At 38.4% G+C, this 16,318-nt stretch overlaps 1 protein-coding gene across 4 annotated transcripts in view; it reads left to right on the forward strand.

The window, feature by feature from the left end:
• The first annotated feature begins 2,292 nt into the window (after positions 1-2,292).
• The window catches only part of LOC131458504 (unconventional myosin-XVIIIa-like), an 89,644-nt gene continuing 75,618 nt past the window's right edge, over positions 2,293-16,318 (forward strand). For 3 of the 4 annotated variants that reach the window (XM_058627653.1, XM_058627645.1, XM_058627646.1), the window contains exons 1-2: positions 2,294-2,356; positions 7,019-8,086. In XM_058627653.1, coding sequence (XP_058483636.1) covers positions 7,127-8,086 — 960 coding nt within the window. In that variant the 5' untranslated portion in view covers positions 2,294-2,356; positions 7,019-7,126. Of the gene's footprint in view, positions 2,357-7,018; positions 8,087-16,318 lie in introns of all 4 variants that reach the window. The other variant, XM_058627647.1, reaches the window with a different exon arrangement.

Consider the following 16,318-nt stretch of genomic DNA (forward strand, 5'->3'; position numbering starts at 1 on the left):
TAAATATTTCTGCACACACATCAATCAGTGATAATGAATTTGACCGCTACATTTGTCCCATCCATTTTACACACACACAAACTGGGCACAGGAGCAGTGGGCAGTACTTAACAGCATCTACGCCAGGGAGCAATGGGGGATTGAGTGCCTTGCTCAGGGGCACCCCAGCCCCTGACCTGACCCTGGTTTTGAGCTGGTGACCCCTTGTCACAAACCCAATTCCTTTCCTCTTGGTCATGGTTTAGATTGTGTTATCTTGATATTTTGTATTAATGTTTCACATGCTTGTGAATTTTTAATTAAAACAAATCAGTTTTATTTCTAAATACAGCTGGACAACTTTGGGAAGACAATGACAGGCGGATGTGTTGTCACAAATCAAACATGACACTGTCGACCATATTGGTGGCCAGGAAAGCCTACCTGAAACAATAGGTAATTAAGTCTCCTCAACTAAGACACGCACACACAGTTAAACATGTAACTAAGATGTAATTTAAGTGTCAGCAAAAAAAACCCTTGTCTGGAGCTAGTGATCAACCTATAATGATGTCATCAAAAGCATCAGGGCCTACATTTGCATCAGATATCAGACGATGTGCAGAATATAACTTTCATTGTTATTATTGTTCTACACTAAAGCATCAGAAATACTTGTATGACCACAGTATTTTATCTGTGTTCCTTTATGGAGATAATGTTCCTCATTTACCTGTTTGGATTTGAAATCCCACACCTTTTCCACTGTGAATTGTTTCAAGGATTTCATAGGCAACTGTGATAACTCACAATACACTACCGTATTTTTGTGTTTTACTGTAAAATTACTCTAGGTCTGGCTATTACGGAAAAGTGTTATTTGCACAGTTAAATTCTTACATTATACATATATTTTTTATATAGCATTCATAAAGAAAAATACCAGAAATGTACAGTAATTAACTGTATAATATGATGTGAATTTAGTGTCAAATGCAGCATTTATATAAGACAATATTACTACATGGTATAACTATGAAGTTAGAGTGAAACACTGTTAGTTTACAGCAATTAACTTTATAATGAAACAGTAACCTATTGTGACAGTACATTAGCAGGAAACTGTGAAAGTAGTAGCAAGCAGCCTTTCTGCATGGAGTGTGCATGTTCTCCCTGCGTGTGTGTGGGTTTTCTCCGGGTTCTCCGGCTTCCTCCCACAGTCCAAAAACAAGCAATATGGGGATTAGGTAAATTATCCATAGGTGTGAATGTGAGAGGGAATGTTTGTTAAACCAGGCCTTCTCCTTTGAGACAAACATCCAAGAGAAACCCAGCTGATAAATGCCACATCAAAACTAGACTGCACAGTATGGCAAATACAGGGCACCAGAAACATTTATGGCTCTAAATCTTCATTTTCTTTCCTACTTTATTATTTATCATTATTATTATCTTGAGGGAAATTTAATCTACAGCATGAATCAAATGTTAAAACACACAAGCTTGAAAGAAGTATGGCAACAACAGCACCAACACATTATCATGTGTAATTAGTACCACAGAATTTAATGAAAGGAGATTGATAAATAAGAGACTTGACAAAAGTAATATGAAGCATTACAGTAACTAGACTCTACAACACAGATGTGTATACTCTCTGCACCTGTGATTGATGAGAAAGCTGGATGATCATTGGTTGATTTGAAGACTGGTTACGTTTAATTTCTTATTTTTATCTGGATCTTAATCTTAACCTGTAGCTGGTCAGTAATAATGAAAATGTGGCTGCCTGCATTAATCTGTAATCTTTAACTGCACCCCCTGTGTTCTGGTTCATTTTACTGTAAGTAAAAACACCAGGAGGGGTCACTGCTGTCCAGTTTCTATTTGTGCTTCCTTCACATACTGTTGGAATTATTTTAAATAGTAGCCATTTACACACAAGCAACCTAAATAGGAGTTTAAAAATTAAAATAAATTTGTTTTTACATATCTTATATACATATATATGCATACATACATCTTTTGACACTGAAAATATATATTTTGTGATTGAACAACGGTTGCTTCAGTGTAAATTACAATTGTAAGCGTACACACTTGTGCTACATATTAGTATTGTATAAAAAAATGTTTTGTGTATTATTCTTTTGTATATTCATATTTTATTCGTCTGCTGCATCACTCACATGTTTTGTTGTTGTTGTTTTTTTAAATCAAAACACAAACACACTGACCACGGTTGGTTTACGAAAACTCGGAGCTTGCCACGAGCACTTGAACGCACCATTTCCGTGCACCTGCTGACTATTCCGTAAGAAAAATGCAGAAAACTTCTTCCTAGGATAACAACATTGTGATTTGCGGGCTATCACAGGTGAGTCACTGTCATATTTGCTCACTATGTGTTACTCTGCTGTTGTCTTCATGTTTAAACTCTGTGCTGAGGGCGCCGTTGTTTGAGAATGAGGGCAAAGCAGCTTAAAGAGAGAGCATTACGGTCAGGTTGTGGAACAGTGGCAGCGACAACCTAGTTATGTGTACCATGTGTATAAGAAATGTTAATTATACAAGCTTAAAAATAAATAAAATTAATAACTAGCAGCGGTTTTTTAAAGCATGTTCAGAATATGCAAATAATGTAAAGTCAGTGTAAATGTTTCTCAGCTTCTGTCAACACGTGATTAACTGTGGATTAAGTGCGAATTGAGTGTTTGTGGCTTCACATAAACAAAAGCAGGGCTGTTGACTAAGCTGAGCTGATGGAGGATGTAGCTGAACATCTGACAGCAGGACAACTTCAAGTGTATTGATGTGTCAAGGTCATGGGCTGAGGGGACACAATTGATCACTGCATCAGATATCGGACAGATAAAAATGTAAAAGTACTGGTTATATTGCATACTTCTCTACGATTGTGAAAATGTAAATAGCACTCAGCAACAGAATTTTAGCAGAGCCATGCTTATTTTTTCCTTATTTGAGAAGAATATTTGTGACACATTTGGACAATTATGTCTCTGAAGTACTTTGAAATGGTTAGCACAATAATGTGTTGTAAACAGCTCTATCTAAAATGGACTATTGGACTGATATTGGTATCTTCAGATACTGGAGTTTGTGATATCAGTAGTGGTAGTGGATTCGAAAAGTGGTGTCGTGCCATCCCCAGAGCAGCGGTTCTTAATTTTGTCCTGGCCAAGGATCCTTACAAGATAAAGAAATATTCTGAGGACCTCCACCTGTGCTTCCTTGCAATAATTTGACCATAAATTAATTGATTACTAAGTAACTATTTCAGAATACATAATACAATTTATTGTACTCTGAAGCCTTTCATAAAGGCTGATAAATATATATATCTCATTGTATTTGTGAGTGAGACATCTGAAAAGTGGTTGGAGTATGACTGAAGAGGCACCCACGAAAAGTTTCAGTAGTGAATTATACAGCTTAAAAAAACAGGTCGTCCAGCAGTTTGAGGGGATAAATCCCCGCCCTGCTCTGCTGTTGTATACACACAAATGCTCCCTCAGTCAGATCTGATAGTATTGCTTGACAGGGCCTGTTTTAAGGTAAAGGACACAGCAAACAAATAATACACCTTTTTGTTCATGAAGTAAAATAATAGATTTTTTTCAATGGTTTCTGAGTGGTTTACAAAGTGATAGCTTCTTCAGTTTCCAGTCTGAAGAGGCTGTCCATTGGCGAAATAAAGAGACAAACATATTCGTAGACTTATGAAATAGGTGATGTAAGATGTAGATAAGTAATCATTACAGGCAGCCATGTTTTCAGTGAGGTTTCGTGCACATTTCAGCTGTCCTAATTAATTCAGACAACCAAGTAGCAGAATATATGAAATACTGATGATTGACTGTTACACAGCAAATAACAAAATGACTTGCACACGGACAACTTAATCTAAACGCTCTCAGCTTAATGAGCTCCAGATATTGATTTGATGAATTCAAAAAGTTTCACCGTGTTGTATTTAATGAGCTCCAATGCACACTGAGGGGAAAAAACATCAATGGATAGCAAGAGTAAGGGGTAATACTGAGGACAATGCAGGGGAAGTCTTTGAAGAAAAATGGAATGTCTGAAAAGCCTTCTGCAGAGTGAACAAGCCATGTGAGCTTAAGACACATGAGAGTGAGAGAGAATGGCAAGATGTTCAGTGAGAGAGGGTGCACACAATTGTAATCAAGTATGACCAAATGCTCTATAGAGCAAGTGTTTAAAGAGAATGCAAAACACTGAAGAAAGGCTTGCATACGGGCCATGCAACCAGAAAAAGATAGAGGAAATTGTCTGAAGAATATTCTTGAGCAGAAGATAAACAGAGGGCTAAGTAGGGGGAAGAGTAGTTCAGTGAGGAACCAAAGAGGAGGGGGAAAAAAGCTCAATCACAAATGATTTCAGGTTGTCGTTGAAGGTTGGGACTGAGATAATGGAGTTGTTTGAGAGAATCACCAAGCGATAAGAGGTTGCAGATAAAGCATAGTTTTAAAATATCTCAGAGGAGAGGATGCTGCTGTATTTAGAGGCAGACTTTCCAAATCTTAAAGGGGACCTATTATACCCTATTTCCCCCATTAAAATAGTTCCCTGGTGTCCTAATGAACATGTCAGTGACATGCCTTGGTCAAAATACCATAAGGATGAAGCACAATAGCAGTTCAATAACCCTGCTAAACCCGCCCCTTTCAGAACGCTCGGTTTTCGTGCATGGTCCCTTTATATGCAAATGAGACACAGGCAAACACACACCCACTTCTTCCATGGGGTTTCTGATTTGTCCTTTTTACAGCGCTCACTCGCTCAGCTGCTTCTCGTCTCCCCCTCCCTCCACTAGTTCTCTGACAATATCAACATGGCAGCATGCGCAGAAAACAGCGAGAGTGCCGTCAAAGGAAGAGACGTCCTACATAAGGATCGAGCCGAACAGTGCCGAACTGTAAATCAGTTAAATACACCTAGGGACAGCACAGCTGATCGCCAGCAGCGCGCGGCGATCTGAATAAACTGGCGCTGTATCAGACCGGTGACTGTATGGTCCGGAGCTGGCGATCAGTTTAGGCAGCTCGCCGCTCGCCGCTGGCGATCAGTGGTGGCGATCAGCTGTGCTGTCCCTATGTATCCATGTGTCAGAGGTCTGTTCCTGTGACGCCACTCACACATACAGCGCCAGTTTAGGCAGCTCACCGTTCGCCGCTGGCGATCAGCGGTGCTGTCTTTTTAACTGATTTTCACAGAGAGTGCAGCGATGCTGCACAGAGAGTGCAGCACCACTGATCGCTACCGCTGATCGCCAGTGGCGAGCGGCATAAACGGCCGCTGTATGTGATCAGACTGAGTCTGTGCTCCGGTCATGGAGGACGTACTGAACAAATATTTTTAATTAGGACGTGTCAGAATGGTTAGTTATGAGCTCCATGTGACCTTTTCTTAAAAATGTGTGGGTTTGTACGTCGGTGAAATACGTTCGCTGACTAAATACGGCGACTGCTGGCCGCAGTCTCATGCGAAGTGGTGCGAACACACGTTTGCTGACTTTATCCGGAACATTAGCTTCATATATAAAATCCTCTGAGGCTGGAGGTTTGTGTAAAACACTGTGCTCCACTGTGCAGCCACCAACAGCACACTTGTCCCTCCGCGTTGACATAATACCGCTCTTCCTCCCTCGCCTGCACTCTCGCAGGGACAAGGTGGAGCTAAGGTGGACCTCTCGAAGTAAACTTACTGGTGGGGCGCTAACATTCGCGGTGAAATGCGCATGCTGACGTCATAAGCGCAGGGAATTCAACATCGAGTGTTTTATCGCCTATACTTACACTAAGGGGGACCACGAAAACATGACGGAGTATTCTTTTTCCACACTTTGGTGACTGGTAGGGCCCCCAGAGTCCCAAATATAAGTATTAAAATGGTTAAAAAGTTGATTTTGCATAATATGTCCCCTTTAAAACAAGGAAGGAGGTGAAAAGACTGGTAGTGCAGAGTAAAGACTGCCCTGTCTATGACGATCCAGCATCACAAAGATGAATCTGTTCAGGAAGACCACTTCAATCTTTGCTATTGCTTTGCAGAAGGTCACATGTTGAGCCCCTAGATACTCCCTAGCAGCATGGACCTTCATAATCACCCTGAAAATGATGATGGTATTTTAGTTTGGGAAACAGTTGGAAGTTGAACAGCACTATGGTTAGGTTACCTTCAGCTTCAACTTCACTTTTTTGTTTCCCTGTCTCTTACTGATTTTCAAAGGATTTTTACAAACATTTAACTTTTTGGCCCAAAATGAGAGCGATGCCCCTTGTTTTCAAGTTAGGCCAATAACTTTTTGAAGACAAGGCTCATATTGCACGCAAGTGTGGAAGCACAGACACACACACGCACACACAGAGCCACCAAAAACAATACTTCACTCCCACTCCATGGGGTGAAGTAATAAGGAGGGAGAGGAAGGAGGTGATGAGAGTGAAGGCTGAAGTAGCACCTGAGCCTCCACATAGGAGCTGTTGATGCCGCATCACTGAAAATGAGAGTGAGGTCCCTTGTTTTCAAGTGAGGCAATGACTTTTTGAAGATATGCTTCGCTTTAGGCAAACTATATGGCATGAGAGCATGACACTTAAAGGATAGTTGAGGATTTTTGAAGTGTGGTTGTATGAGGTACTGACACATAGTCAGAGCTGACTACACTGCATGCTTCTGTCCTCCCCCCCAGGTGGGGAACCAGCTTGAGATATGGACACTCGCTCTCAGTGAAAACATGGCTGCCATTAGGGACACAAAATCTTGGTTTCTTAGATATCTTTTACAAGTGGAAACGTAAGGTTGTGTGTAGTTGCTGCTGTCTGGTGAAAATAAATAATCAATTAACACATTTGAAAATATTTGATATTTTAATCAAATTCCAACACCTAAGTGAATTATTTGATGATTTTTGAGTTGAAAAGATTCCACTGATTTATTATTCTCCTGGAAAATATGATTCTAAATTTCTCTTATTCATGTCTCTTCTCCACAGATCACATCACTGTTCACATTCCTTGGTGCTTCTATGATAGTTCTCCATTAAACAGTTAAAAAATCAGTCAAAAGATTTCATACTGGTGAATGACAGCAGGAAGCAAGCATGTTTCATCTAATTAAGAAAGACAAGGAGAAGGACTTTGGAAAGAAAGAAAAGAAAGACAAAAAAGAAAAGAAGGAGCGTATGTCCCCGGCTGAGTTGAAGAGCCTGGAAGAGATGAGCATACGACGAGGCTTTTTCCATCTCAATCGCGGGAGCTCTAAGAGGGACGTGAGGAGCAGGTTGGAGATCTCTAGTCCCATCCCCATTAAAGTTGCGAGCAACACAGAGCTCAACCTAACAGACCTGGAGGTCGAACACCTTCACAGCACACAGCAGCAGCAGCACCAGGATGTGCAGCAAATAAGAGCGAGTACTTCTGGTGAAGACATGAAGAGAGATGAACTAGTACGTCACCAAAGCTCTGTTAAAGAGAGAGCTGCTAAGTTTGGAGAACTTGCCAAGCTGAATTATACAGTGGGGCAGAAACATGTGTCTTTTAATCACAAAAGCAAAGAGGACAAAGCTTTGAATACTTCTAGTCAGAATTGGAGTACATCTTTAATGTCCAACCTGAAAAGCACCAATGTTGTTTTCATTCCTGAAATGGTGGAGAAGACCTTCCCTGGTCTGGACCTTCAGCTGCCCGTGCTTGTTGCTCCACCAATACCAGACGCAAGAGAACTTGAGTTGCAACGTCGCAACACGGGGGACTTTGGCTTCTCTTTGCGAAGGATCACAATGCTAGACAGGCGCCCTGACGGAAAAATGAGTCGACACGTGGTTCACTTTGCTGAACCAGGTGCTGGGACTAAGGATCCCGCTGTGGGCCTGGTTCCAGGAGACAGGCTGGTGGAAATAAATGGGATTAATGTGGAGAACAAGAGCAGGGATGAGATTGTGGAGATGATCCATCAGTCTGGAGAGTCGGTTCGGCTAAAGGTTCAGCCGATTGTGGAGCTGAGCGAGTTGAACCGCAGCTGGCTGAGGAGCACTCAAGAGCTGCACAAGGAGGTCTTTGATGTAAGTAGTACTTTCAAAAATTACTTTCAGTCCTTTAAATAAACAGATTCCAACCCGTAGACACATTTTTCACAAGGGTTGGTTGAGTGGTCATATATATTTGTTGTCTGTGATTGGATAAATCCATTGTCCCTTGTTTTTCCCTATAACTAAGTTTGTTCTTCTGTTAGCTTCTTAGCAACTTCCCGTCTATATTTTTTGACAGATTAACAATTTTTGTGACATACACAAGTATGTTCCCCGTAAAGTTTGGTAAGAATCTAGCCACTGGATTATTTATCACATTTTCAAGAAATTCCTTTCTCTTATGATGGGCAAAACTGTAGAAAAAATATATCAGTCAAAAGTTCAAGTTCAGATGTGTATATCTCACTGATATTTTAACAGATTAGGCTGAATTTTTCACGTTTGTGTACGATGCTATAAGAAGGTAAAGTTCTATACAGATCCAGAAAGTCGTCTGGATCCAGTGCATCAAAATGTAAACATTTCAGGTGCTGTATGTAAAACGAAGGTGACAAAGTGTTTAAGCTTTGGTGGAGGTCTGTATTCACTTATTCACAAAAAAAAAAGACTGAAGGATTTTAAGGATATATCTAATTGCAGTTTTACAAGATGATGAGTGGGATTTTATCACTAAAATATTAACTACTTGATATTATGGGCCACATGGTTGGTGTGTGGCCCATATGGGGCAAAGGCAAGAGCACTCTTGCCTTTGCAGCCAGAATACCTGGTTTCGAGCCGGGGCCTTTCTGAAGATTGATTGAAGATTGAATGACTTTATTCCTCCCCCAGGGGGGAAACACACATTCACAACAGCTCAGTTAAGAAATGAGAATAGAATAAAAATGAAATAAATAAATAAAATAAAATAAAATAAAATAAAATAAAATAAAATAAAATAAAATAAAATAAAATAAAATAAAATAAAATACAATACAATAGTAAGAAAATTACAAAAAGTAAAAAGTAAAAAAGATGAAATTACACTCTAATATAGAGTAAGTATCAGGGGTAAGCATGGAGTTTGCATGTTCTCCCTGTGTGTGCGTGGGTTTTCTCCACAGTCCAAAAACATGCAATATGGGGATTAGGTAAATTGGTCACTCTAAATTGACCATAGGTGTGAATGTGAGAGTGAATTGTTGTTTGTATCTGTGAGTGGCCCTGCGATGGACTGGCGAACTGTCCAGGCTGTACCCGCCTACTGCCCTATGTCAACTGAGATTGGCACCCCAATCTGGAGGAGGATAAAGCAGTAAATAATAGATGGATGAATTACCATCACTGAAAACCATCAACAGTGGGTATAAAACATGGGTCAGATATGCTATATATATATATATACATATATATAGCCTTTGCCTTTTTATTAATCACATTGCAGTTTTTGTCTGAAAACTATTGGTTGCTTAGCTGTATTGAGATTTCAGCTCCATAAGTCTATAAGTGTGCACAAACTGGCTTTTATTGTATGTTATATGATGAGCCAATCTATTGTGTAGGTCTCGTACTAGTCAAAATCATTGGATTAGATGATGGAAAAATAAAAATAGAATATGCCCCCTGATGATTGAATATCATATTAATACTTCACAAAATCAAAAGAGGGAGGTGCGCTGCTGTCATTTGACCAGAATGGGAGTGAGGGCCGCTTGCACTTGCCTCGCTGCAGTAATTATGTCAAAGATAAAATCCGAAAAAAAGCACAACAGGTGAGAGTCCATTCTTTTGGGAAAAAAAATTAGATATAAAGAACAGCAGAAGCATTTCAACGTAGCCACTCTCTCACTCATCTTCTACCACTTTATCCTTCATGTGAGAGTCGCGGGGGATGCTGGTGCCAATCTGGTGGTGCTGACATAGGGCGAAAGGCGCGGTACACCCAGTATATTGAAAATAATTCATATTTCCTGGGGGGGGGTTCCATCTAAAAACATGGTGGCATCATGACAAAAATCTAGCATTTAAATGTTTAAAATCTTTAAAAGTTAATTTGTATTTTATGCCAATAATTAGGTCAGATGCTGGTGAAAGAAAATCAGCTCAATGAAAGTAGAATATAATAATGTATCATATTTTTTATATCTTACTTAGGGTACAAGTGTGACTAATATTAGACCCGGCCCTATGTCTGTAACAATTAGGTGGTCAATTCATCATTAAGAGCTCAGATGTAGACATATCAGAGATAATACTGGTATTTATTTATTTATTTATTTATTTATTTATTTATTTATTCATTCATTGATATCGGTCACAAAAAAGTGATATTGTACCATAGCTAATTATTATATTAAATTGATTTATTCTTCGTTCAGGCTGCCTGAAAAAAAAAGCTGAATTTTTGCGGCATCCAGAATTCTGGATAGAGAGTAAAACATGTGGAATATGATTTTGTCAACCACATGGTTTGAAATGCTGTTTTCTAAAGATCCCAGCCTGAACACTCTGGCAGCTCAAATAGGATTAAAGTGTATTTTATCACTCACATGCAGCAAGCATGTCATGTGTGACAAATTCTGCACAGCAACTTGATTGTTTAGAGCTTGAGATAATGCAACTCCAACTTTTCCTACATCCACAATTAAAAGCAATGTCACATATGTGTGTACCCCTATATCTTTAGTACCAAGTACCATAGCAACTCATGCAGGTACGTTGGTTATGTCTTGACACACTGATCCACTTTGACCACTTGCAGTTAACAGTGCAGATAGTCTCCCTGAAAATATCAGATTTTTACCTGCAGTTTGAACACCTCGCCCCATTGTGAGATCTTATGATTATTAGAGTGCCTGCTCAGCAATGCACACCACTGAGCACTCCGTAGTAATTATAACAATTATTTTCCCATGTTTGTGCTGCTCTGGTAAAAAGCTGCTTTTTGATCTGTGTTTTTTGAGATTTGTCATGGGAAAATAAGTGCAAACGTGCCTTGACCCAAAGATTGCTATTACAGATTGTAACGGCAATCTGTCGTTCACCTAGTACTCCAAATTACCACTACTATTAAGCAGTCTTCTTGGCAATAAGCTTTACACGAAAATAATCTTCCGAGGCAGTAACTCTGTTAAAAAAAAACAACTCTTGGCATATTGGCAAAAACTGTCATCATGATGTCATCAGCAGTGTGATTAAAGGAGCGGTTCAACATTTTTAAAGGAAAACTACTAACCCATTGTAAGCAATCTAAATATGGCTCTTACAGTGCTCTCAGAAAATCTACATTTTCCCAGTCATGTCAATAGTTTTTTTTAATTTCTTCTTTCATTTAATGTGTGTGGTAATGAGTGTATTTTGAAAGAAATGTGTTCTTGGGTGTATACCTCTCTCGCACACACACACACACACACACACACACACACACACACACACTAACCCTGCTTTTCCAGTAACAAAGGGATACTGAAGGAAACAATGACCTAAACGTCACAGCAGCCAATAGACCATATGGTGTTGTGAGACTTGTGAGCTGGCCGTTAATTAACCTCTTCTTGCTCAGATAATAATGTGCAATAAGTAGAAGAGCACCAAGTGGAACTGTTTATCACCTGAAGTGTCTTATCATCTTCACTGTGTTTTAAGTATGTCTTAAACTTGAATGTGTAGATTTTAAACCTCTGCAAAGAAGGTTGTGGTAGTGACAGTGTTTGTAGTTTTGGTCAAAAACCAGGCTGGTAGTGGCTTTTTTTCTCTCTCTAAATGCTTTTTCTGAATCATATATCATGAGTACAATAGACTCAACTGTTATATTATAGAAACATTTACATTTAAACATGACCTCACACTCTTGTCATTTCAGTTTAAAGTCATAGTCTCAACTATTTTTATCTAGTTTATCTGTTTAAATCCTATTCACATCATGATAGTCAATAATAAATTAGGTTGTCTGGGAAAAAAAACTACAAATATTTCAAGCTGGATTAATATATACTATACATTTATAGGTCTCAACTTCAACTGTAAATTCAACACTGCAAGTGTTGAATTTGTATTTGGTGGCTAATAAAAAGAAAGGTAATGAAATGGAATGTCTTTGAGTGACCAAGTCGGTCGGTTGTGGGTTGGGCCAAGTTCAGTTACAGATTCACAATGATGTAAATGTTTGGGCCTTGACCCATAATATGAATAGGGTAGATACCTAATATGGTATAGTGCCTGTGTTGAAAAACAGGATATATGACAAAGTTGAAACGATATGCTAACACCACTGCCATTTTCTGGGTTTTTTTCATGGAAGGAAACTGACCACTCATTAAACTGACCGCTTTGCACTGTAAGACATCTGATGTCAACTTGATCAAATGTGTATCTGTTTATGTTTACCTTTGAAATTCTACACTGGACCATCTGGATGATTATATACACAGTCAGGTCACAGTTGCTTTGCTTCTATAGAACAGTCACTCACACTATCTCCCTGTCTTTACTGTGTCCTATATTCTCCAATTCGTTTATAATCATCAGTGGCAGCCATTTGAAAAAAAAACAAAAAAAGCAGAAAAAGTGCAAGTGAGGTTGACCTAGAACCAACAGCACTATTTATAGGGGGTTATAATAAGATCTTGAGTCTGGATGTAGAGCTCTGCAACACACTTAGACACCATATGTGATGCAAGTGAATACATCAATGTTACACTCTCATGTCTGTGCATGCTACAGCCAGGATACTTAGCTTAGCTTAAAGTGATAGTGTAGTTTTGGAAGTACTAACACATAGTGGCTCCGTGGTTGAGCAACTTGGAAGGTTGTGGGTTAGATTCCCAGCTCCACTAGTCTACATGTTGCTGTGTCTTTGAGCAAAAAAAAGTAGCCCCATGTGCGATAGAAAATGTGAAAATGCATTCAGTGAGTAAATGGGTGTGAACGCAAAACTGTAGTTTAAAGCAGCATTAAGTGCTCATCAAGACTAGAGAAGTGCTATGTAAACACAGACCATTTAATGTCAGTTAAACTGCTGTGGTTTTTGCGGACGTTTATGTGCTGGATTATTTCCTGGCCAGGAGCAGCAATGATCTGTCTAACTGCTGTGAGTCTAGAGTACAATAATACATAATAGTATCAGTTAAACACCTGCTCTCCATCTGCCTGCTGTGTTTTCCCTCATATGGTTTCCGATTACACTACTGTCAGAGGGTTTGCTCACTCCTCAACTTTACATACAAACCAGTCTGGCTTTTCGAAAGAAGGTAGAATCTACCAATGTACAGACTTTGGTACTAAATAAATGTACTCACAGATTTAATAAGAGGAAGAACATTTAAACAAATGGGCATTGTGTTTCACAGGGTGGCAGCCATTGTTCATCATACAACATCAATAACATGTTACCTCCGTGTTTAGACTAAGAGTAGGCACTGTATTTTTGCAATTTACATCAAGGTACACAAAAAATGTTAAGTAACCAGTGAGGGCCTTTGTTGGCTGAATATGAATAAACCAAACTTGCAGCTCTACTTTTTCTTTTTTTAATTTTTAAAGCAGTTGAAATACCAGAATGGCAGAATTTGACCATGTTTATAGTCGGTGGCATTGTTTCTAACACGCGTAAATATCCATCATTTAACATTAAAAAGCTAATGAAATAAATCAGGTATTATTTGAAACGAAACGTAATAATATGTGTATTTTAAGATATTAGATTAGACAGTAGATATTTTACGTGAGTGTATTTAGAGTGTATTGTCACTCTGCTTTGAGAAACACAAACATCTCAGACTTTATACGAGTCCAAAGAAATAACCTGTGTGCAGCTTTATATGCACATATATCACCTACTTTATATTTGGATATAACCTAAAATATCCAGACACTATATATTAGCCATATTGCCCAGCCTTAACCGAGGCTCTCAGTTTCTTGCCAAATGTTTCCTCAAAAGTCTCGGCATTATTCGATACGTTTCGTCCTGCTCTTTTAGACACAGTTTTAACATTAGCAAATAACCTCCCCGAGATGCCATTTAAATCACATCATCCTCATTCCTTCATCCAGGCAAGGATGAAGCTGTATTTTTGCTCTTAAAGTCATTGTTAATGTTGATATTTTTATGTGTCTTTATATTTGTGTATCTTTATGTATATTTTTTCATATTTTTTAATGATGTAAGACGTTTTGGCGCATACATTAGACACAACTCACACCTTCATATCTCATGTAATGTGGTCAGCTGAAATGAGGGATCAGGACTATTTGCTAGGACAGACATATTTGACATTCTTAGGTGTGTCACTGATAGCATGTCTGTCAGTGGGACAGAGACATGTCAAACACACCCTTATCTTGCCAACTCAAAGGAATGGCCATTTTGATTGTATTAAGTAGTAAATATGCTGTATTTTGTGCTGTTTTGATAAGACAAAGCATGTTTGCTGTTAACATGGTGATCACTGTCGCAGTTGCTGGTCTTGTGTGTACATGTGTTTGTTTAAGCTGAGAATTGTCTTTGCCTGATACATAATAGGGCTTATGTTGTGATTCCATTTGCAATTTTTTATGCAAACATAAATTATACATTTCATGAGACAATAACCTATGAGTATTTCACCCAAAATCACTGCACAGACAGTCAGTCTGACATTTATTTTATACAACATGTACAGTAGAACCCCCCTACCTGTAACACAGCAGTATTTTTTTTTAATTTACTTCTTCAGTCCAATGACAGAAGATGCAGATGAACACACACCTGAGTTTAAACGTGCTGCTCTTAGATCATACACACATGGCCCACTTTCAGAGAAGATGTTCTGATTTTCAGGCCTATTTACTGAATCAAAATCTAGGTCACATACAGGATGGATGATTGCAGAGCGAGTGAGATCCCATAATTCATTTCTGGTTTTAGGTCCCAGAGTAGGGACACATGTCGGACATACTTTTTCTGACTTCGTATTGTATATATTTTAAATTATAAATGCACAAATAAGCTTTAGGTGCATATAGAATTAATATCAATGAAAAGATAAATTTACATGAATCATTGTTTGCTGCTTGTTGCAAATGGCTCTGGATATGAAATGTACACATTGACAATTTTTTTTAACTATGCATACATTTTTTTGTGAATGCTAAGTACAGCCAAGCTATCCCACTCCATATTTGTCTTATTTTTTTAAATTGACAGGTAGTTACATTTGAAAAATGGCTTATATTAATGACAAATATTGTTTCGATTACATTTTGTATTCTTCTGTTATTTTAACTGTGGGAAAAACAATTCAAACTGGTTGCATATGATCAAATAATTAACGTGGGAGAGCAGGGTTTATAGCAAATGGTAACTCCATTTGCTATAAACCCTGCTCTTTCTGATCCACATTAATTCTCCAGTGTGACAAAGAGTCGACATGATGTCCTTTGTCCCAGTAACTGACTCTGAGGGATTAATACTCTTTGTTTGTCTGTAGTGTTAATACAATAATATGTGAACCTGTGGTAATAAGGGCCATATATGTGTATGTGTATAAATAAATATATATATATATATATATATATATATATGTATATGTGTATATATATATATATATATATATATATATATATATATGTACCTGTTTGCAGATGACATTTAATCAGTGTTGATTGTCTCATTCACAGCCACTGATTAAGTGGTGCTACATTCTTCTAAGTGGTCACAACTGAACAATACAGTATCTTGATTTAGGTCAGTAGAGAGCAGTAAGTCTGCTTCTGTGAAATGGAGAAATCTGATAGATTGTGTAACAGCTCCCTCTTGTGGTGTAGGGAATGACTTCAAAGGTGTGTGAAGCCTCAGTCCTTAGCTATATTTGTGTGTACATTGGCGATATCAGTGGTGTATGGAGTACTGGAATCCATACTTGAGTAAAAGAACAGGCACCTCACCAAATAATGTATTTTGTAGAAATGAAAGTTACTGAAAAATAACAAACATTTGCTGTACTTGATAAAGGTGATTTCATTTAAATGTACTTCAGTACTGCAAGTGAAAGTACAAGTTAATTTTGATAATTATGAAGTCAATTCACCACCTCAAACATGTTGCATGAATTTGAACGGCAAAGGTAAGATGGGAAGTATGTGTGTCGCTGTGTGACATAAAGGTAGTTTTTTAGGTAGTCTCTTCTCCTGCTGGTTCAGTTAGTCTAATAAACACACAGTTAAACAGTGTAATCTCTGGGCTTGTGCTAGTTCTGTTGTTACCATGACGACAAATTAGTCTCTGTCACCTGAGATGTGCTTGTG

This window comes from Solea solea, chromosome 4 (genome assembly GCF_958295425.1).
Source record: "Solea solea chromosome 4, fSolSol10.1, whole genome shotgun sequence".
Lineage (NCBI taxonomy): Eukaryota > Metazoa > Chordata > Actinopteri > Pleuronectiformes > Soleidae > Solea > Solea solea.